Source organism: Pelodiscus sinensis, chromosome 13, assembly GCF_052426305.1.
Source record: "Pelodiscus sinensis isolate ZL-2025 chromosome 13, ASM5242630v1, whole genome shotgun sequence".
Lineage (NCBI taxonomy): Eukaryota > Metazoa > Chordata > Testudines > Trionychidae > Pelodiscus > Pelodiscus sinensis.
In genome coordinates, this window is record NC_143064.1 from 6,054,577 (window position 1) to 6,077,557 (window position 22,981).

A 22,981-nucleotide genomic window follows, 5' to 3' on the forward strand; every position below is an offset into this window, starting at 1 on the left:
CTTCGTCAGATGCATGACGAAGTGGGTCTTTGCCCACAAAGAGCTAGAGTGGCACTTTCAAATGCTCCTAAAGCACTTGGCAGCTTAAGGCCAGTGAAAGTCAATGCACCTGAATCACACAGGCACTTAAGAAAATCCCACACCTAAAAAAATACATTATGGAAAAAAGAGTGGAAGATTTTTTCCTCTTTTGTAAAAACAACTAGTTTCCCCAAACTATTGCTTGGTTATTAACCAGTGTCAGTGCCAAAATAATAACCCTTTCTATGAAATGCTCCATGGCTATGGTAAGTGAAACCCCAGCCTTTCTCAATTTTGCCATTGATTTCAGCGGGGCCAGAATTTCATCTCTTGGTTTCAAGAATGTGAATGCTACATATGAGGCAGAGGGGAAAAATTCCCTCTGACTCCATCAGATCTGTTGTCCTAGAACCTAGGAAGTATGTTTAAATATCATAACACAAAACAAATCTCTTCCAATTTGTCAGGATTCAGAGTGAAAATCCATCCGGGTGTAAACTGATGTCTCTCTCTTGACTTTGTTTCACACCAGCTATTACTTTGATGCTTCACACCAGCTGGGACCCTAGCCCAGAGTGCCAGCCTCGTCGCTGAACCGTTGGCGTTCTGTTGACGTGCATGATCGATGTCAAGCGATTGCTATTTTTAATGTAATTTTTTGTTACAAGGTTTTCATTTAAAAACCAGCCCCGTGTCCTGGAAGTCTGGAGAATGCCCCTTCGACATACAGGTCATTTTGTGCCACTACTAAATTCATAGGTGCTGACTGTGGGTGCTCAGGGACTGGAGCACAAATGGGAAAAAACACAGTGGGCGCTCAGCGCTCACCAGCCACCTGTAAATCAGCTGCTCAGGCAGCCCTGCCAATCAGCTCCTCCCCACCTCATAGAACCTTCTTCCCATCACCAGTCAGCTGTTGGATGGCAGGGGGTAGGTGCTGGGGGAAAGGGAGGAGCAGAAGCAGGAAGAGGCAGAGCAAAGGTGTTGCATACTTGGAGGACTGAGTGGAGTGAGGGCAGGCAAGAAGAGATTGGGAGGGGAGAAGCTTCTGGGAAGGAGGCAAAGAGGCCAAATGAGAGTGGGGCCTTGGGGGAAGAGGCAAAGTGCCCTTGGGCCAAGCAGGGATGGAAAACCCCAGGGAAAGCTGAAATTCAGCACCTGTGGCTAGATTTTTAAAATCATGGTTGTATCTCATAGAATAATAGAAAATTAAAGTTGGGAGAGGCCTCAGCAGGTTATCTAGTCCAACCCCCTGCTCAAAGCAGGATCAACCCCAGCCACATCATCCAATGGATGATCTGCGTTACTCCCACTGGATGTTCCAGTTTGGTTAGAGCTATTACAGCCTGGTGTCTTAGTGAAATCAGAGGTTCTGTATGGACATTCCATCTGCCTTGGCTGCGTGCACTGAGGATGAGGACAGGCATAAAGGTACCCCTGTATAGATCCAGTTACAGGACTGGGTCCCAAAGCTACTCTCATTTCTCAGGTATGTTAAACAGAGGAGCTGAAGCCAAGTAGATTTGTTTTATGCTACGGTTTAAAAAATACCTTGTCTAAGTTTTCTTGGATGAATTCACATCCCATCCAGCGTGCAGCTAAATTTCTTAAAGAAAACGTTTTGGCAGCACTAAGGATTAAAAGGCCCTATTGAGTGGCCTTTTTGGGAAAAAAAATTAAAGCAGAGATTTTTATCTAATTCGCCTGACTCGAGGAGGCAGAACGTTAAGGAAGACACCAACTATCACAGGGTTGACAATAAAATCAGGAGAATTGACCATGCTGAAGCGCAGTTTAATTGGCGCCCAACAGTTTCATTTCTGGGTGCAAGTCAGAAGCAAAACATATGCCCAGCTTACTGGAAAATCACACCCAGAAACTCTGATTTCACTCTACTTTACAGCCAACAAAGGCAGCCATCTACTGGGTTTGCTCTTACTTCTTTTCCAAGGTCCAGGAGTGCTAGCCAGGATAGCTGCCTCCCTGATCAGCTGCAGGCTGCCCGCTGAACATCTTTTGGCAGGTTTCACTGTTGCCTAGTGTGTCAGATTTTGGAGCTGTCTTCAAACCAGGTCTGGTTTTAATCCCTTTGCTGGATTTCCTGACTCAGCCAATGCTGCCATCATTGTTGTTTGCTTCGTTTGCTGATTCGGATGAAATGATAGGCCATCCCTCAGACTAGGTCCCATGCTGCTCTGGTGAGTCAAGGCAGATTTCTTTCTGCTAACGGCGTCACTGAAGGCCTCTCTTATCAGAATTTACCAGGCTGTCTTAGAACCATTTGAGCACCCTCTTTTCAGCATGAAATCAAGTCCAGAGTTAAGTAAATGCCCATATCTCTGCTTGTGCTCACGAACCACAGTGGACTAGATTTAGCTAAGGAATACTAGGGAAATAGCCATCTTTTATAGAGCAGCAACTAATAAATCACATTAGGATCAACTTTGAATCTTCCTTTAATAAAAAAATATTAATGAACATTGACTGCTATAAAGATCTTTTCCTGTTCTTTACAGAAAATTGGTGTTTAATAATCCCTCTTTGACATGCTTTTCACTACAGTAACTATTTGGTTTTTTATTTTCTGTAAGTAATAACACCTGGTAGCCATCACTAGAGACTTTCCTGTTAAAACTTAATTCGTTCACATAGGTATTTTTCCATTATTCTGAAATACTGCTGGGGTATAATCAACGGAATCGCCATTAACTAAGACTGCATGACAAACCCCAGAAACATTAAAAGTCATGAACTGGGCTCGAGAAAACTCCCAAATTGGCTTAAAAATAATTAGATTTTTTAAAAAAAAGTTAATTTGGGGTTCTTTAGATTTGCCTTTTGGTTTTTGGTTTTGCTCAAGTCACGTTTTCAGACTTTTTTTTTTTCATGAACACAAAGCCCAGGAACTTTTTTTGTTAATGAAAGTTCATAGTGTCCCCTAAAGATGTGAATTAGGAGCTGGGATTTTAAAGAAAACTTGCAGCTGTTCTGAGACTCAGAATAATATTTCAAGAATTGGCTACACTGCTACAATGCGGCAGTACAGCAGGGCTGAGATTGTCCCCTCCTTGTGTTTGTGTGGGAGCATAGGCTACGTGAGGGCAAGTGGTACAATCCATCTTGCCCTCCTCGGTGGCTCTTCTGCCTACTCAAGGGCCAGGCCAATTACACTGCTTCTTCCTGGTGCCACTAAGGCATTAAGCAGCAGAACTAGCCAGAAGGTTAGGGGGGAGCTTAAGAGATTCAGGCAGTGAACTCTGGGAAAGTCTGGGTTTGAGCTCTACACACACACACACACACACACACACACACACACACACCTGTACTAATCAGACACGGTCTGGTCTTTCACTAGGCATAAAGGACAAAGAAGCCCTAGAGATAACATTTGGACTTTCCCTCTGTGGCTACATCTAGACTACATCCCTTTTCGTAAAAGAGATGTAAATTAGATGTATGGCAATTGCTAATGAAGCGGGGATTTAAATCTCCCCCGCTTCATTAGCATAAAAATGGCTGCCGCTTTTTTTCCGTATGGAGCTTTGCCGGAAAAAAGCGCCAGTCTAGATGCTGATCTTGCGGAAAATAAAGCCTTTTCCGAAAGATCCCTTATCCCTTATTTCGGAAAAGGCTTTATTTTCTGCAAGATCAGCGTCTAGACTGGCACTTTTTTCCGGCAAAGCTCAGTGCCGAAAAAAAGCGGCAGCCATTTTTATGCTAATGAAGTGGGGGAGATTTAAATCCCCCCTTCATTAGCAATTGCGATAGGTGTAATTTACATCCCCTTTACGAAAAAGGGATGTAGTCTAGATGTAGCCTGTCTGTTTGGGGGTGGGACGGTCTCCTATTCACCCATTTCCCTTTTGCTCTATCACACAAAGCCATCATATACTGGCTCAGCATATGAAGGGAAAAGAGGAAGTGACAGATGAGTGTTGTCATCTTAAAACTTCTGTAAAAAGCATTAGATAAAATGAGACTCATGAAAACCTACCAATAAAGCCATGGGTGGTAGAAAGAGGCGCATAAAACCAGGCCTCCTGGAATCTTTCACAATCTCTTTTATGCCGTATGGAGCAATTTTGTTTCTTCATGAGCATTTCTGGGCATAATACAAGGGGTTTTAAGCTTGATATAGAACAATCAGGAAGAGCTTAATTTCACCAGTACTGAATTCCTTACACGTGCAAAACTTCCACTGACCTCATGGTAGGAGCTATGACCTACAAGTGTTTCAGAACAAGGCCATAAGAGAGTTTGCCTCTTCCTAGTACATGTGCTAACAGATAACTGAGAATAGTCTTTTGTTTCTCTCCAGACCACAAGGAATACGATGCCTATCTCTCTTACACCAAAGTGGATCCAGATGCATTAGACTGCGATAATAATGAAGAGGAGCAGTTTGCGCTTGAAATCCTGCCGGATGTTCTGGAAAAGCATTATGGATACAAACTCTTCATTCCAGATAGGGACCTGATCCCTAGCGGGAGTAAGTACTTCTGAACATCGGGTTTAATCTTATTTGATGCTATTGAGAAGGCAAGTGCTGCAAGTTAAGCTCTGTAGAGGGATAGGTGCTGTTCCTTCTCTTTGCAAGACCGCATTCAGAACCTCAAGAGTTTCTGCATCACAGCAAGATGTGATCTCTAGTTCAGGCTCTGATCCTGCACCAGCGAAGTCGTTGGGAATTTCGCCCTTCAATGGGAACAGGATCAGTACCTTCCAAAGGGTAGTCCTGTGGCACCTCAGTAATTTTGAAATAACCCTCGAAGATTGAATTTGTAAGGGGAGCTTTCACACTACCAAGCTCATTATTTCGAAATAAGGGGCCACTTATTTCGAAATCTGTGCTCCTGCTTTCCTTGAGGAATAATGCTAATTCAGAAATCATTATTTCGAAATAGTGGTAGTGTGGACACTCCAGTGCCGCTATTTCAGAATAACGACTCCCCAGAGTAATTTGAACTAATTATTCCCAGTGCTTCCTGGGTCTCTAAGCCAAATTGAGTTTTTTCGAAATAGTTTCCTAGTGTAGACATGGCCTTAGAAACTTAGAGAGAATGAGAGGGAGAGAGAGAGTGTGTATCATGAGCTTTTGTGGGCCAAACCCACTTCATCAGAGGAATAATAGAAACCAAGTATTTTATAACAGAAAAACAAAATAACCTGTCAATGTTAGGACCAGTGCTAATGAGGCTAAGGGGGCTGGAAGTGACCCATGCTTAGCTATTGATGTAAAAATGCAGTGTTAAAGACAGGGAAAGCTGGTTTTATAATGTGACATCCAGTTAATGTCTTTGTTCGGGCCCAGGGAAACAGTGTCAAATTTGCAGATGAATGACAGGTCCCCAAGCTCTCTCTGTAATTGAATTCTGCAGAACTGTAAAGCATAATAAAAAGGCTCAACGTCAGACAAAGGTAACTGTCAGAGGTTGCTGGGAAGGGCAATCTGTATGCAGCAAATTTCTATTTAACCTTTAAAATGGGATTCTCTCAGTAATTATCCTTTGATAATTATTTGTCCACAGCAACCTTGCAAATAAAACTTTTCTTATTGTCTGCTTTTTTTTTTCTTCTGGATTTCCAGGTGGAAAATACTATAAACGCTTTTGTTTCCAAGTTAACATCAGTTGATCCATTATTAAAATAGAGATTTGTTCATTTATAAACATAATTTGTACCATGTAAATAATCCATCCCAGTTATTCCAAGGGATGTGTGCTGTTCATTTATTTGGCTTTGTTGCCCATTACTCATTAGTGAAATGCAGTTGTCCATTTCAGATCAATGTCACTGCAATGTCTGAATACTCTTCAGCATGTGTTGATGTCTGAAACAACAATGACACATCTATAGCTGTGATTTTTCCTGGTTTGTTGTGGGGGACAAGTGAAAAATGGCACCGTACTATGCATAAGATCCATCGATTCTGCATGCACAGTTTGCTTGCATTTATGCCATGTGTTTTTGCCAAATAGCTGAGATGCTGCTGTGAAACGTATGCTTTTGAATATTAATTTAGTTTGCAATGTCTGTATTCAGTTAGCTCCCACTCAAACATGTTAGAAAAGGGAAATACGCACCTCTGTGTAGGTATCAATACAAAAAGGTGTCAACATGAAACCCAACTATCTGATCCTAATGCAGAAAGCCCTGCCCCGTATTGAAGTAGTCATAATCAGCCACTTGAGGCATCTGCCTGCAGAGGAACCTGATGATGATGCGTGGGTGTCACCAGTCTCCAAGGATATGTCTACACTACCACCCTAGTTCGAACTAGGGTGGTTAATGTAGGCAACTGAAGTTGGAAATGAAGCCTGGGATTTGAATTTCCCAGGCTTCATTTGCATCTTGCCGGGCGCCGCCATTTTTAAATCCCGGCTAGTTCAGACTCCGTGCCCGCGGCTACACGCGGCACGGACTAGGTAGTTCGGATTAGGCTTCCTATTCCGAACTACCTGTACTCCTCGTGGAACGCCTTAAATGGGATTGAAAGAGTGAAATTCCCCGGAAAGGCTCTCTTCTTTCCAGGCCCAAAATGCTCACTAGGAATTGTACTCCTTCCTGACTGAGAAATGGTTACATTAATAGGTGAGAGATTACTGAGTAAGAACATGGATCTACATGCCAATAAATAAATAAACAAACAAACGAACGCTGTGAGCTTGGTCAGTAGCAGGGATTATTGGAAGTATCTGTGGTTCAGATATATTCCATTCAACAGAGTTATTTTTTTAATGTAGCAAAAGTACAAAGTGAATGAAAGAGAGTTTAAATGTATCCTTTTAATCATCAACTATGAGTCTGTTTCTCCCAGCTGCTTCAATGACTACCTGTCATTCAGACACTCCACAAATACTTGTCATCAATATGGGTATTCATTTAACATCTCCTGGAATGCTCATTTTGTGAGCATTCACAGATTAAATATTTCTCTTCTCCTCGCCATCCTCTCTGCTTCGGCATTATGAAAGAGCTTGATTCTTTCATTTAGAACCTCGAGAATGCTTAATCAGACTTAATGACGACAATGCAGAATAAAATATGTACTTGAAATTAGCATGAGTTGTGTGCCTGGGATTTGTGGAAAAAGGGAACTGCATTTGGACTTTTGTTAAAGAAAACGTGCAGATACACAAATGTATCTGTACCTGCATATGTGTATGGAACATACCTACTTGGGTGTTCTATTTAATATTGATCTTACATTACAAAGGGTTATCGATGAAAAAAACAGAACAGGCAGAGTAGACTGCTTAGGCACTCTGGAGAAGCAAACATGCAATTTATTTTGTAACAAATCAAGCGACCGTTCTGTCGGACACTATAGTTTTTAGGTGCAGCTTCTTTCAGGGGAAAAAAAGTATTTATTTGACGCGCACACCACTTTTGTATACTACCGTGTTTTGTCACTTGATAATGTAAATGACAGCACAATGCAGTACAGCACCATCAGGTGATCTGGGGTGTTTCTTCATATAACTTCTCTTATGCATTTAATATTATAACATGCCAGTACTACAGTCCATTGTGTATCATTGAAGGCTGATGGTTTCAGGTAATCTCTGCAATTGTAAGCTGCTGTTGTCGGAGGGTGTTCATTTTTGCTCTGAATTCCCGGCATGAGGCAATGCATAGTTTCTCTTTGGACTGGGAAGAATCCAAATATAGATTTGTTCAATAGCATTGGGTGGTTTATTTTGTTTCAGGGCATTTTTGAACAAACTGAAAAGCTTACCTCAGTAAAAGCAAAGGGCACGTTTGATTATGGTTTAATCGAATTGATTCTCAGCTTAGCCTCTGGAGTGAAGGGGGGGAGAGATATTAGTCTCTCTTCATGGATGTCTTTAGGATCTGATTGGACAAGTACCTGCCAGGGATGGTCTCAGTTTCCTTGGTCCTGACTCAGAGCAGAGGAGTGGAGTAAGGGGACTTCTCAAGATCCCTTTCAGCTCTGTATTTCTGTGATACTGTCTTTATATGCAGGATGTAGAGCCAGATGCGCAAGCTATTCAGAGGGAATGAATGGGCCATAACCTCGCATCCGATGCCCAGCAGAGAATTCCCATGCTGGAGAGGAAACCTCCTGCTGGTACATCTGTGCTCTATTCAAACCCTGCACTTCTGTCCCCGCACTTGACTCAGGGGGAGTGCTGGGGACAGGAAGGGCCATACCGAGGAGCACGTGCAGCAGCTGTTGTCAAGTGGGTTGCGGCAGCACAGAGCAAAAAGCAAAGGCATCCTCCATTTTGGACAATGGGAAACTGGCCTGCAGAGGCCAGATCAGACAAAGGCATATTGCCACTTGCAGCAGGCTCTGCTTTCTGTTGCAGGATGCAGGAATGAAAATACTATCATTGCAAACTATGAATGACTTCTGCCTTAGGGAGAGAAACCCAGGAAGGGAGGGAGCATGACAGAGTCTGCCTCTGGTGGGGTCCCAAGAAGGCCTTTTTTGTAAAGCTATTTCAGTAAACTAACTGGGTGTCCCTAAACTACTGACTTCCAGATGCTGGAACTGGATGAGAGGGGGTGGTGCATGCTGCTCTCTCCTTCTCATTCCCTCAGAAGACAGGATACTGGGCTAGCTGGGCCATTGGTCCAAGCCAGTCTCGTATTCTTATGGGCTGTGTCTAGACTGGCCAGTTTTTCCAGAAAATCAGCCGCTTTTCTGGAAAAACTTGCCAGCTGTCTACACTGGCCGCTTGAATTTCCACAAAAGCACTGACTTCCTACTGTCTGAAATCAGTGCTTTTTGTGGAAATACTATGCTGCTCCTGTTTGGGCAAAAGTCCCTTTTGCGCAAAACTTTTGCACAAAAGGGCCAGCGTAGACAGCTGAGATTTGTTTTCCGCAAAAAAGCCCCGATCACGAAAATGGCAATTGGGGCTTTTTTGTGGAAAAGCGCGTCTAGATTGGCACGGACGCTTTGCCACAAAAAGTGCTTTTGCGGAAAAGCCTCCGTGCCACTCTAAATGCTCTGTTCCGGAAATGCTTTTAACGGAAAACTTTTCCGTTAAAAGCATTTCCGGAGAATCATGCCAGTCTAGACGCAGCCATGGAGTTATGTTTGAGAACATCCCATGCAGAAGCCAATGAATTTGCCTGTGTTAAGTCGCTATTTTTTCAAGCGACACTCACCTGGCCAAGTGAAATGAGGGTGATTATTTTTAGGGTGCAGGCCCTGCTCGGATGGATGTGATTTTATGACCCAGGTCCTAGAGCTGCTTGTGAGTCCTCTGTCTGAACTGGGGCAGGGAACCTTTTCTGGGTCGGGGGCTGCACCTCACTGACGTGGCTCCCAACTGAGAGGGAGAAAGACTCTCCCCACATTCTCCTCACACACCAGAGCCTGGGGGGCTCAGGACAGTAGATTGTGTGCTCCAGCCCTGTGGGGGGACGGGACAGCAAGGGGGCTGGAGCACAAGTTCAGGCTCCCCAGTGCTGGGGGAGCCCTAAGCCTAAGGGGCCAGATCCCCAGGCAAACTGGGGGCCATATCCAATCCCTGGGCCATAGGTTCCCCACTCCCTTATTGTCAGTCTGCTTGCATGAGAGCGTCCACAGGCCTGCCTCCAGCATGTGGTTACTAGATTCAAACCAGGATTAGATACTTGTATTTGTAACGATGCCTCATAATTCTTCATTGCTTTAAACTTAAGTTCATGGTTACAGCATGTTCAGTGTCTGGTTGTGGTCCGATGCCCTGTTGTCACTGTGACGACAGGGAAGCCATGATGCTACAACAAAGCATATGAAGAACATATTTGTACATGGGTCTAAAAGTCCTTGATCCATGTTGTTTCTTGGAAATAACATGACATTTGGAACATGGCTCAGGAAGTTATCATGAGATCTGGTCAACAGTTGACATTTCTATTCTATAGGAAAGCCCACTATTCTGACATTTATTTTCATCCTGAACTGGAAACAAAGCACACACAAAAATCTGAAATTCCCACCTCAATGACATTTTTGGAAAAAAAATCTATTATGGGTCAGAGCATTCTGTTTCGATAAAATTAAAATGTTTCATTCCTTAATGGACTCTACCTTAACAAAATGCTTCATTTCAAAGTGTTTAAATTACATTTTATTGAAATCAATCCATTTTCTGTGGAGAGTTGTGATTTTCATGAAATGCCAATGTTTCTAATGGAAAAAAGTGCTGGTGGAAAATTTTCCACCCACTCTAGCTGTTGTATGGATGCAGCGAAAGCATGAAATATCGAGGTTCTTGCTCAATGTTTTACCCAATTGTTTCCTAGCAAAAGGCTTATTAACTGAACAAGGACTTGAGAGTTTAATGGGGTAGGTTCAATGACCTAGAAAACTTCATGTAAATCTTGTTACTGGATAATCAACTTCCTCAGAGGGACTCTAAATTCACATAATTTGATGAAGCGGACACGACACAGAAGAACCCTTCAGCCATCACATTAAACAGAAGTAGGATATTAAACATTGGCCACTATATATTTAAAGAGAACTCTGATATTGATGGGATTATAATTGTCATAGAAGAAGAAGAAATTCGCCTTTCCATTCTGGGGTCCAGGATTGGTTACAATTTGAGATGAGCCTGGACTAAAAAACAGACTCATGCTTCAATCTCTTTCTCTCCCCTTCTGCTGAAACTAGGGATGCAATAATGTAGTCGATTAACCAATTAATGGATAAGCAAAAGCTTATAGGTTAATGCTATGGACTACATGCATTTTCCCTCCCCGTTGCTCCCCTCCACCAGTAAATTTTTTAGCAGGCTGGCCAGCAGCCTGGCTCAGTCCTGCTTTGCAATCACTCCGGGACCTACCCCCACTGCAGCTCTGCATTTAAAGTATATTAAAAGCCAGCCAGGCAGGCAGCCCAGCTCAGTTCCAGCTTGCACCAGGTCTAGGAGCTCAAACCTTCTGCTGCTGCTACCCCACACTGCTGCCTCTTCATCAAAGGCAGCAGCACAGGGCAACAGGTCCATGAGAGGAGCTGTTTTTTAAACTGGCTCCCTTCGTGGACCAGCTCCCACTTGCCACCCTGCACTGCTGCCTCTGTATCAGAGTGAGGCCAGAGTGCACTGGCTGCCAGCCCCACCCCCGGGCACTATAGAATAGTCGAGTAACTGATAAGAATTCATGAGGTTACGTGACTATTCCATTAACCGATATTTAACATCCGTAACTTGCTCTTTGTCTGACCTTTATGACCCTGGCCTTATCTCTATGATAGGCTGGTTTGAATCCCTGAATGCCGACGTTCTCAAATGCTGGAGAAGCTCGTGTCCAAGTCCTGATTATGAATCCCAACTTCTAAGTGCAGCGCAAATAAATGTGTTGGTCTCACTCGTGTGGATATTTGTCCACATCGGTCTGTGTCATTTCACTGTACAGGATAGTGACCACACAGCCTGACGCCATTTCACACTCACTGAACAAGAGATCAAAGGCTGTAGTAATAGGCCAGTCCAACTCGCACTTGGCCTCTGAACAGTTCAATAAAATCCTTCGAGATGCCAAAACCACAAATTCTCAAATCTGTCAGAAACAGGAGGAGCTGGTGCCATTTCAGCCAGAATCTGGCAATAAAGCACATTTGTTTTCAAAACTGTAGAGCAGATAGTGTAGGGGCTTTGGTACTCAGTTTGGACACTGAACTATAGCTGGTTCTGCCAATCTTTGGCTAAACAATTTAGTCCAACTCTTCCATCTCTGTTCTTTAGCCCAAGTGAAGTGTCTGCTCTCCCCCTACCCTCCCACCAGTAGGTGTTACTGCCTTGTTAATTCCCTCCAAGTCCTTTTCCCAGGCAGGAGCGGCCCTAGACGAGCTGCCGACAACTGGTGCCCTAGGCGAAACGCGCAATCGGCACATCATTGGCACCCCTGCCTCCAAAGCCCTCAACGGCCATTTTTCGTGGAGCCCTAGGTGACCACCAAGGTCACCTGTTTTGACGGGCCACCACTGTTCCCGGGAGGTTGTGCCTGACTATTGTAAATGGGGGAAAAGACTTAGGGGGAGGGGGCTGGCAGGCCCCATACTTTTCCATTACCCATATTCTTGTCCAGTCTTAACATACAGAGTAGCCAACACGTTTTCTGAAGATAACTATTAGGAATAGAGCTTCCAAAAACCGAATGCTCTTGGGGCCTACTCTTCCCTGATATAATTGTGTTCATGTACCAGGAAGGATGCTTTCTTTTTATTTGCTTTATTTACATTTAAGGTGGCAAAAGGGACCAATGAGTAGTCCTGTGGCACCTTAGAGACTAATAAAAATATATACAGTTTCATGAGCCAGACCAACTCAGCTGAACAATAACAAACAGAGCTACAGGTTAAGGCGGCAGTTCTAACATAAGGGAGGAGGGTGGATTTCTCCTCCAGCTTGTATTATTTTATTTCATTTTTGGCTTAGCACCTATTAGCAAAGGTGATTTTTAAAATGGAGTTAATACATCATTAGTACAGATGTGTGCTGCATAAGGCAATTGATGCCCTTGGTATATGAACTTTACTATTTTCTTTAGTGTCTGATGTGAGATCCTAAAAAATCCTTATAGAATAATGCTACATTCAGAATATGTAAAACATACATTAGGGTATGTCTACACTAGCCATCCTAGTTCGAACTAGAGTGGCAGTGTAGACATACCCTTATAGTGGTACTGTATTTACCTACTATTGTGTTTCTCTTTACTACTTTGCTTGTCAGTTCCCAGTTAAGTCTGACTCGTGTGCTAGCTGGAAAATTATACCAACTTGCTGCTCCCACCTTTTCTTGTGTTACTCCTTGCTCTTTTCTTTTGCTGCAAAGGGTCCCAATTCTGCACACCAAACTCCCATGGGAGAGGCTAACGTGTTTTCTTTTCTCCTTCTTCAACTAGCTTATCCCCCACTAAGAAACTCCTGTGCTGCTTTAATTTTGTAGGGTTTGAGTTCTTTCTTCATTTTCTTACTCTCTTCTGCAGTATGGCATCCACCAGCCAAAACAGGAGACACAGTGCACCATGTGTTGCCTGAATCAAACTCATAAGTAACATATACAAGATGCTGTTGGCCTATTGTGATCAGTGTTAAACATTTCTCCTTCCATTTCATTTTGGATGGTTGGCTACTTCACTGCCCTTTGAGAATCTTTGCAGCCACAAAATGCTGCTGATCAAAAACAGATTCTCTTGATCGAGATTGGACACAGATTTCCCCTTTGAACCTCCCAGCCTTCATTCCCAATCCCTCTCACTTTTGCCAGATCCTCAACCAGTGTAAATCAGATTATGCTGTTCAAGTGAATGCAGCTTTGCTCATTTCTACCAGCCGAGGATTAGCCATGCCACTCAAAGATACGTAATTACATGGCTGTAGTTTTATGTTGCTTCTGAAATTTGCAGAACTTTGTGATTATTTTTGTCTTTCCAACAGGGGTGTGTGTGTAAAATTGGCCTAGGCGAATTCCCCTGCGTAAGTTTCACGTCCGAAATATTTTCTCAGAGCAATCTTTCACAGATGGCATAAGAGTGATAGCAGAATATTCTGCACCTGCTGCAAGAGATTCCCAGCCTGCCTGTCTCGCCACAAGTAGGGGCTTTGCAGAGAGGGTAACAATGCAGGCTTTGGTTTAGTGCAGATTTCCCAAATCACAAGGCAACAGACCCCTGTAAAAAATCACAGTGGACAGGCCCTGTGTTCGGTTTCAGCCTCTGTCCAGCAAACTAGATTCTGGCCGTAACTTGACAGCAGAAAATACTGCTGGAAGAAGAGCTGCCTGCTGGTATAAAGCTGCAGCCAGCTGCTCCTGTAGCAGCCTCCCAGCCTAGCCCCACATGAATGGGTAAGGGTGGGGCTGTGCGGATTCTCCTTATTGGCATAAAGCCCCTACAGACCATGATATTAATTAATGCCTCCCCAAGGCTCCCTGAACTCACATGGGAATCTGGCCGGCACAGACTCAGGCTGGAACTCGGTGCCCTGCTGTCAAGCTATTGGAGTGATTGTGTAACTATGGGCCATGCGGTTTCAAAACCTGTTTGCTTTTTCCGTTCGGATGCATAGTCGGGGGCTCTAGTTGAGTGAAAGCCACTGATCTCAACTCCATCCTCACCACACCAAACGACCCATTGTTCGCTGAGCAGGTCGGTCTAGCAGCCAGCTGCACACGTGAGGTTGGAGAAAGGACTCTGAAGGTAACCTTGTAAGGGCTCATTCTAGTCAGCCATAGAAAGTGCTCTAAATGTTGCAGTGTCCACCAATTAAGCTGCAAACAGCAAAATAAACGAGAAACACAGAGGGGTAAAGAGCTCACATGGGAGAACCAGCGTGTGTCTTTCCCTCAGAGCACCTCTTCAGCTGTAGATGATATGCATCGGGTGAGTTTTCCGTAGAATTGATATATTCGATGTATTGCTGCAATGAAAGATATCACCACAAACTCTTTAACAAAGATGCGTGAAATGGATTGATCTATTGGTTTATGTATGTTTTTATAATAGACATGCTTAGTACTTGCAGAGCAATGCACAGAATTAAACTGGATATGTGGGACTTTCTGGTCATGACAGCACAATACTGTGTCCTATGGACCAGAAGTGATCTTGTGCGCATCCATATTCTGACTTTCTTGAAGGAGGATTGAAAATGTCTCAGGAAAGATGCATGATGGTGTGTTGTTTTACTGTATCTTGCAGATCCAACTTCTAATGATGAAGCTTCCCACCTAACTTCTTTCTTTTTGGGAGCAGAAAGAAAGGAAGAAAATGAAGAGTCTGAGCTGTTGATACATTGGGATAATCTCGTTCCATTGTATTGAACACTTCTACCTTTCCTTAAGTTTTGTTTCACCAGTTCTGCTGATAACCTTCCTAGTGCTGCTGATTTTTTTCCCCAATTTTAATGCTGAATTTTCAATAAGTAACTCTTTTAAAGACAGCAATGTTTTTCCCTTAAAAAATACCAATTTAAGAAAAAAACTTCAAAGAACTGTATATACTGCATGAGTAAATGATCATAAAACTTTAACTCAAGAGATTGTTGCCTAAACATTTGTACTGTATGTGTATGTCTTGAAATTTTTGTTTGTCTGGAGGGTGTATAAAAATTCGCTTTTTTCATATGTGACTTATTTTTTCCTTGCTGATAAGTGGTGAAATAAAACACTGGTAAAGGCAGATTGTATGCTAACTAAGCCCTCGGTCTCCTAAAGTGAAGCTATTTTTGAATGTTTGTTGGCCTATTTTGTAGCTTTCTCTTTGGTGGGAAGCGGTGTTAATAAGCATGTTGCGGCGTTTATGCCTGGGACTATAAAAATAAGTATTACAGATGTTGATCAATGAAGTGCACTGTAACCATTCGTCCTGCTAGAGGGCAGTATGTGTAAGACAGATCCTGCCCTGTGCCAGTAAAGATGTTGTGTGCAGCTCCTGTGTCTAAGTCTTCATTTGTAACACATGCTTTTCCTCCTTTCTCGGACTGCACACTTCTGACCAGCATGGTCGAGAAGGACACTTTGTGCAATAAAAAGTAAAAGTAAAGTGTTACCAGCAAAATCAAAGCACTTTTTTTCTGTTTTCACTATTTCATCACTTGCTTCAGGGGGTAGCCAAGTTAGTCCATACAGGAAAAAACAACAAATGGTCTGGTAGCACTTTATAGACTAACAAAACATGTAGATGGTATCGTGAGCTTTCGTGGGCACAGCCCACTTCTTCAGATGCCCACGAAAGCTCACGATACCCGCTACATGTTTTGTTAGTCTATAAAGTGCTACCAGACCATTTGTTGTTATTTCATCACTATTTATTATTTTTCTGGGCCTGAGCCAAGACCCACTGAAAGTCTTTCCTTGGCTTTGAATGGGTTTTGGGTGAGGACCTCTATAAATAGATGTAAAGAGGTTCATGTCAGATTAATTTCACTGACCTCTTCCCTCTGCCTCCCCCCCTCTTCCCTCTTCCACCACCCTTTTTTTTTTCTTCGTTGGGCATTTCTAACATATCAACTAAGGGTCAACCCCTAGGATATATTCTGGGGTGATAAATTGCCATGGGGAAACAGGTAGATGAGGTACAGCATCTCTGTTCACACCCGCACCTTGCAAACGTTAGCATGTGTAAAGAATGTAGAATATACATTTTCCTTTGCAGAGGTGTCTTGGAAAATAAACAGCACTAAATGATGCTACATTTACTTATGTTTTCCATTTGTTTGGGGTTATTTGCCCTATGGGCTAATGAAGATTCTGTTAATTATCTTGTGTACATAGACACATAGATTTGCAATACTGAAGCAGATCATTGGACCTCCAAGATTGGTATTCTGGCTTTGTGGTCAATGTGCATAGAAGAAGGTAAAACCTGCCCATGTTGCATCTTTCCAATTATATAATTTCTACATGTGGTGATGGAGGAGTCCTTCCTGCACACCAATCAGCTGCAGTCCATACACCCTGAAGCATCCTTATTTCCTGCTGTTCTTTACACCCTGAAGCATTAAAACTGATTACCTTCGCGTGAATCCCAAGAAATGTTAATAATGGCCATAGCAAGTGTTGTGACTTTTATACTTCATGCAAAAGTTAAATAGACCTAGAACTAAAATGTCTCCATAAATGAAAAACAAATATTGTCATTTGTAAGTTACTGAAACACAGCTGAACAGTGAGGAAGTTAAATCTTAGCTGTATTATGATTAATGTGAGGAAATGCTTAGAAGCAAGACTTTTTTTTTCCTAAGAGTTTTCAAAATTTTACGTAAATAGAGAGATGTATATTAATGTCCAATCACATTTCTATTGTAAAGCTCCATTAACCGGTGTGGGGCGTGACCCTCAGGGAACCTTGGTATTTTAGTATACTTAATTGCAAGGCTACAATAGACTTCTTTATTTTATTCTTTCTCTCTTTCTATAATTTGTAGCATACATTGAAGATCTCACAAGATGTGTTGAGCAAAGCAGAAGACTCATTATCGTGCTAACTCCAGACTATGTTCTCAGGAGAGGATGGAGTATTTTTGCGATGGAAAACAAACTCCATAACATGCTAGTCAGTGGAGAAATCAAAGTGATTTTGATTGAGTGTGTTGACCTAAAAGGGAAAGTGAATTACCACGAAGTGGAATCTTTAAAGCACACCATCAAAGTTCTCTCCGTGGTCAAGTGGAAAGGACCAAAAAGCAGCAAACTGAATTCTAAGTTCTGGAAGCACTTAGTCTATGAAATGCCAGCAAAGAAAAAAGAGATATTATCTCGGCGCCAAGTCCTGGATTCTGCGGAACAGGGACTTTTTGGAGACCTTCAAACTGTACCCTCTATTGCTATGACAGGTGCCTCCTCCACTTTGGAAGCATCTCAAGCAGATATAGCTGATTACCATCAAACAGATTCCACACAAACGAGACATTATTGCAGAGGGTACGAATATGACATGTCAGCTGCCACCTTGCCAATAGCTTCCATAAGTAATCACCACACCTATTGTAACATACCCTTGACACTACTAAATGGACAGCTACCTCTTAACAACACCATGAAGGACACCCAAGAATTTCATAGGAACAACCCGTTGCTACCTTTATCGTCCCGGGAACTTAGCTTCACAAGTGATATTTGGTAGTGAAGATGAGAACTCTTCTGAGATGCTTTCCGAGCACCACGAAGACCAATTTTTAAAGAACATTAAATCAATGCCACGGGATGCCAGATCCTATTTGCAGCAGAGGCATAGTTGCTCACTTTTGTACCTGAACTTTTTTGTTTACATTTCCAAATTAGTGACAGAGGGGACCTTCTTTTGTAGTTCAATATGTAGTTCACATCTTTTAATGTACAGTTTTATTGATTCTTTGAAGGGGAAAATATATCCTATGATTTAACATACATGTTTTACAGTCCAGTATGGATGGAAGTTCAATACTGTATATTATCCCCAACACACATCTCTATGTTGTAGAATTTCAACTATTGACACAAAATTGGAAAAAGAAAGAAAATATAAACTTTAGTACAGATTGCAAATTCTAAATTTAACATGCTATAAAAGAAAATACATCTTTGTAGAGCACACTGGGTGAGCAAACAGAAGCACTTCCCATAAGGTTGTCAAAAGTGTGTTTTAGAAGATGGCCAGTTGGCACAATATTGTGGATGAAGAGCTTCTAGCTTTATCAATCAAGTGCACAGTAACTGCAGAATAAATCAACTGCTCACATCAGCATCCATTCATTTTGTTATTAAGGCATATCTTTTTCCTCGTGTGTGGATTTATTTAGGATTGATTAGCATATTGTCAGAGGTTTAGGATGATTTCAATCAACTTTTTGCGATTTATTACATTATTTCACAAATGTTAGTTTTAAATGGCATTTTTAAACACTAAGTGCAAATGTCATTGTTTGTAAACAAAAGTATGATTACTTAAGATCTCCTGACCTGTTGTAGGATATGTACTAATGGCCATGTCATTTTACATATTTTTTTCAAGAACTGAAAGAGTGGCTCTTGAAAAGGTACATGTTACTGAGAATATTAGCAATAGAAAATGAATGCAGCAATATTCAGAGATTAAGTACTAAATGATTCAGGTTTACTACTTGTATGACTTCAATTGCAGTGATAATCATCTGAAATGTAGTTATGAAACAGAGAATATGCTGTCTCTATATCTAGCTGCTAATGTATGTTTTACTATGGATCAAGCTGAAGCATTTCTTTTCTCAGTGCTTTAAACAATACATTATGTAGATTGGGATGCAAAGCAGCTCCTGAGGTCAGATCATGAGTTTCTTACTCATGTGAGTAGTTTCTCTCTCAAATGAGAATACTATTATTTATCCTTCTTGGTAAATGTTCTGAGCTCTATGGATGAAAATCATTCTCCCAGTCCTAAGTATCATTAAGTAATTAATCAAGGAGTCTCATGGAAACCATTCAGATTTGTAAGGATTAATCGCCTCATTAAGGGTTAGAGAATTGGGCCAAAGGAGACAACAGCATTTGAAGAAAAAGTTCTGAATAATGGAGGCAGGATATAATTCTGCAGTTTTTAGCAAGGGAAAATTCCCATTGACTTCAGTGAGGGTATGCCCACCATGAGAGTTTTGCCTCCATAAACTTTGAGGTGTCAGCTCCAGAAATAATTTTAGGAGAGGCAATGTTACCACATTTCAGTGGGTAACATTTCTTTGTCAGTGTTGCTGCTTTTTGATTGCATAAGTTAACATTTGCACTCTGTACGTAGCTGCCTGGGGTTCAGATAGGAATCAAGGTATTCTCACATTTTGAAAATGATTCTTAAATCGTAAGCACAGAAAAACTAAAATGAATACCAACTTCAGGTCAAAAGAGTTACGCATTTGCCCAAAGGTTGTAAGAGTGAACTCAAATGTGCAATAATCCATAAATGTTCTGTATTTTTCCATTACTGCTCTCACAATATTTATCAACTTTCTCTTGCACCCCTTCACGCTAGTTATGAACTGCAGTATTTTCATTCTGTTCTCAATAATACAAGCTTATTTTGTTTTTCTAGACACATGCATTTGACACTAACATTAAACGTGGAAACATAGAAATGATAGTCATTTATTACAAATGTGGAACTATAACTTACTGTTTTGTAAAGTTAAGTTCAACATATGTAGGTATTTAATATAAATATTTTTCTATGGAGAATGAAGGTGATTTTACCTCCATTATGAATACATGTATTTAAAAAAATGAAATTTACAACATTTGCACTGTTTTATAAGTGTTACAGATTGTGTTTACACTGGTTATGTTCTTTAATGCAAAGTGTAACTTTAAAAAACTAAAACAAAATTCTGCATGAAGAGAGTTGCATATGTTTAAGTGAAAAGCTGTAGTTTATTTTCAGTTTCACATTATTCTAAGGTTTTCTTAATTCACATAGAATGTTCACTGAGCTTTTTAAACCTACTAGTTCTGTATTGAGCATGCAAACTCTGAAAACATATGCAGTTCTAGCTGCTTCTTTTGATTAAACATGGGTATCAATTTCAATTGCTTGGCCACAATATGTATCTTAAAGGAGTAGATACTCAACAAAAACGGCAGTCACATTTGCATTGGGGTAACATGAAAAGAACAGTTTTGTCATTTTCCAGAACACATTGTGTATCTATGTATCTATTTTAGTACTAGATTACAAATCACAATCTGCTTTTTAATCTGCGATTTACAATTGTGTATCACATATTGCTACAATATATACATAACTTGGAACCTGCTGTATCCCTCTCCTTTGAGTATGGGAAAGGGGAATAGATCTAGCAAGGGACACCACCCTTTTCAATTCACATTACAATGAAATTACACGGTGCAGTTCTGTTTTTTTCGTAAGTAGCAGTTGAGAGTCTGGATAAATGTTGTTAAAGTATTAGTGTTAAGCCGAGACCTCAGTGATGCATAGACAATGTACAAGTTCCCTGTACCTGGGATGAATTTAACCTAACGGGCCCTATCAAACTCCCCTTAGAGTCAATGGGCATCTTTTTTGGCTTCTCTGAGGAATGGATCAAGGCCAAGATAGCTTTTGTCGCAATACATTACAACACATCCATGAGAACATCATTGCCTGAAATAAGGAATTACAGGTGACATGTCATTTAACTTTATTTTCTTTTAAAAAAACAATATATTTGTTCTCCTTGCTTAGACAAAGTGAGTTTGGTTGAAAAAGAAATAATGAGCAATGCAAACTGGCAATAAAGAGATGGTCAATTCAAACGGAGGGAGGGGAACAGCATCAAACTGAATAATGTACAGGCTGTGGACTGCAAATGACTGTCTAAATCAGTGTTTCTCAGCCAGTGGTACAAGTACCCTGAGGGGTACTTGACAGATGTCTGGGGGGTACCTCAACACAACTGAAATTTGGAGAAAACTGTTAAAACAAATGTGTTGCAACGGTAGAAAAAAATTGTGTCTCTGAAAACTGTAGATACTGGAGAGACTTATAATTTTTTTTAAAGGAGTGCTTTATTTTAAAAAAAAAGTTGAGAATCATTGGTCTAATTGACAACCACGAGGTTATTCTGGTTTGGGGCGGCAGTCATCTTTTTAAAATGGCATATCTCCGTCATTTTAGACTGCACCTGTCTATCTACAAGTCCGTTTGTTCCAGAACGCCTAGAAAACAGTAAGAGCGAGGGCCACCAAATTTAAAATGCCACTTCCTCTTCTCCTAGCTGAAAGCAGGGTCAGGGTGGGGTTGTGCCAGGAGAACCGGGAGCACCAGGAAAAGGACAGTTTTCCATAACATGTAAAGGGAGTGGCCGCTGTTCTGAAGGATGCGATCTGAGAGCGGCCACCGGGGGCAGCGAGGGAGAGCTATGGAGAGAGCATCCACTGGTGGGAAGCCACACCACCACGGGCCTGGCCAGCAAATCAGGTAACTGGGGTCCCCTTGCCCAGGGGACAGTCCCTGCCACTCCCCCTTCCCTGGGAGGGACTGGGGGGATAAAGAGAGCCCCCCTTCTCGGGGAGAGGCCAGGGTGAGGGGGAAAGAGGCCTCCCCACCCCAGGCCAGAGGGAGAGGAGCCCCCTTGCCCTAGGCTGGGCCAGAGGGGAAGGATGCCCTCCTGCCCCAGAAGGCGTCAAGGGGAATGAGAGAGCCCCGCACTAGACTCCAGGGATAAGCCAGCAGGCAAGGTGTGCAGTTCCCTCTGCCCTGGGCTTCAGCTGGGGAAAAGCCACTGACCACACCCCAACCTCTGCCCTAAGCCCCTCCTCACCCCTTCCCCTAACTCCTGCCCCCTCCCATGCCCGCACCCTCCTGCTCGGAGCCTCCCACATCCCCAAGGCCCGGCCCTGACTCCTGAACCGCCCCTCTCACCCACCCACACCCCCCCCACACACACACACTGCCAGCCCCTTGCCCTGAAGGGTCAACGCCGGGTAAGTCTTCTGGTATCGATAATAGCGTTCCAAAACTATCTTACGCTCATTTGTCCTATTATGTGAAACGCCTTCAAGAAAATCAAGGCGGCCCCAAAAGAAAATTGATTTAAAAAATGAGATTCCTAAAGCTGGAAATATAAATCTGTTCAGTCTTTCTACTAATTCTATTCCAGTGAGGGGAATTCAGACCACAGCGCATTTACCTGTGATTGAAATGCCAATTCAGAGTATTGACTGTTCTTGGAATTATTTGTGTACTTATAATGAATCATACTATGGGGAGGTGGGGGTTATGGACCTGTGTTTCAATAGTTAATATTCATTTCACTAGCTGCTGAATGAGAAGGCTGTGTAATTAAATGTGGCCATCCTCAGGTTTATCCATTGCAACCATTAGAAGGACTCACCTCGGCTTCAGCTTGCTTTGGATCAGACTCTAAAGATCCAGGTTTACTGGAATAATACAGAAAAGAAACACAAAGAAACAAAGAGGCGAATAACCCTTTACTTATCTCAGCCTGTCTGCATTCTTAACTTGGTTTTGTGTTTTGCTTTGTTTCAATTCCGTGCTGATACAGACTGCAGTACTTCAGAGCTGTTTAGCCTTGGGAAAGGAATTTAGTGTACCTTTTAATTATAAACAAGATAAGGAATTAGGGGAGAAATAACAAATGCCTTTTTAAAAATCACTACCTCTGCTCTCACCAGAGTTTTTCCCCGTTCAGGATCCCATCCCAATTCAGCAAAATGCTTGAACACATGCTTAAATTCCATTGACTTCCATGGAACATAGCAGGTGCTTCAAATTAAACACATATTTAAATACGTTGCTGAACTCACACTGGTCCCTTTCAAAAAATGCCCTTTTCCTGTGAATAGACCTTCTGAATAAAACCCAATCACTGGGCTGTGTTAAACCCTAGAGCTGAACAAACAACCCATAGGAATTTTTATTGTTGATTTTTTTTCACGTTCTGGGATTCCTCATTTTAACACATGGTCTCTCTGGGCCCAATCCTCAGAAGTGTTGGCACTGCGGACGCCCAACAGCTCACAGGATC

General features: G+C 42.1%; 1 protein-coding gene across 1 annotated transcript in view; it reads left to right on the forward strand.

Annotated features, from left to right (window-relative positions):
• The window catches only part of IL1RAPL2 (interleukin 1 receptor accessory protein like 2), a 672,068-nt gene extending 651,512 nt beyond the window's left edge, over nucleotides 1–20,556 (forward strand). Inside the window, exons 10-11 of the mRNA XM_006127932.5 lie at nucleotides 4,340–4,510; nucleotides 16,919–20,556. Of these exons, the coding sequence (XP_006127994.2) occupies nucleotides 4,340–4,510; nucleotides 16,919–17,616 (869 nt within the window). The 3' untranslated portion in view covers nucleotides 17,617–20,556. The remainder of the gene's footprint in view (nucleotides 1–4,339; nucleotides 4,511–16,918) is intronic.
• The last annotated feature ends 2,425 nt before the right edge of the window (nucleotides 20,557–22,981 follow it).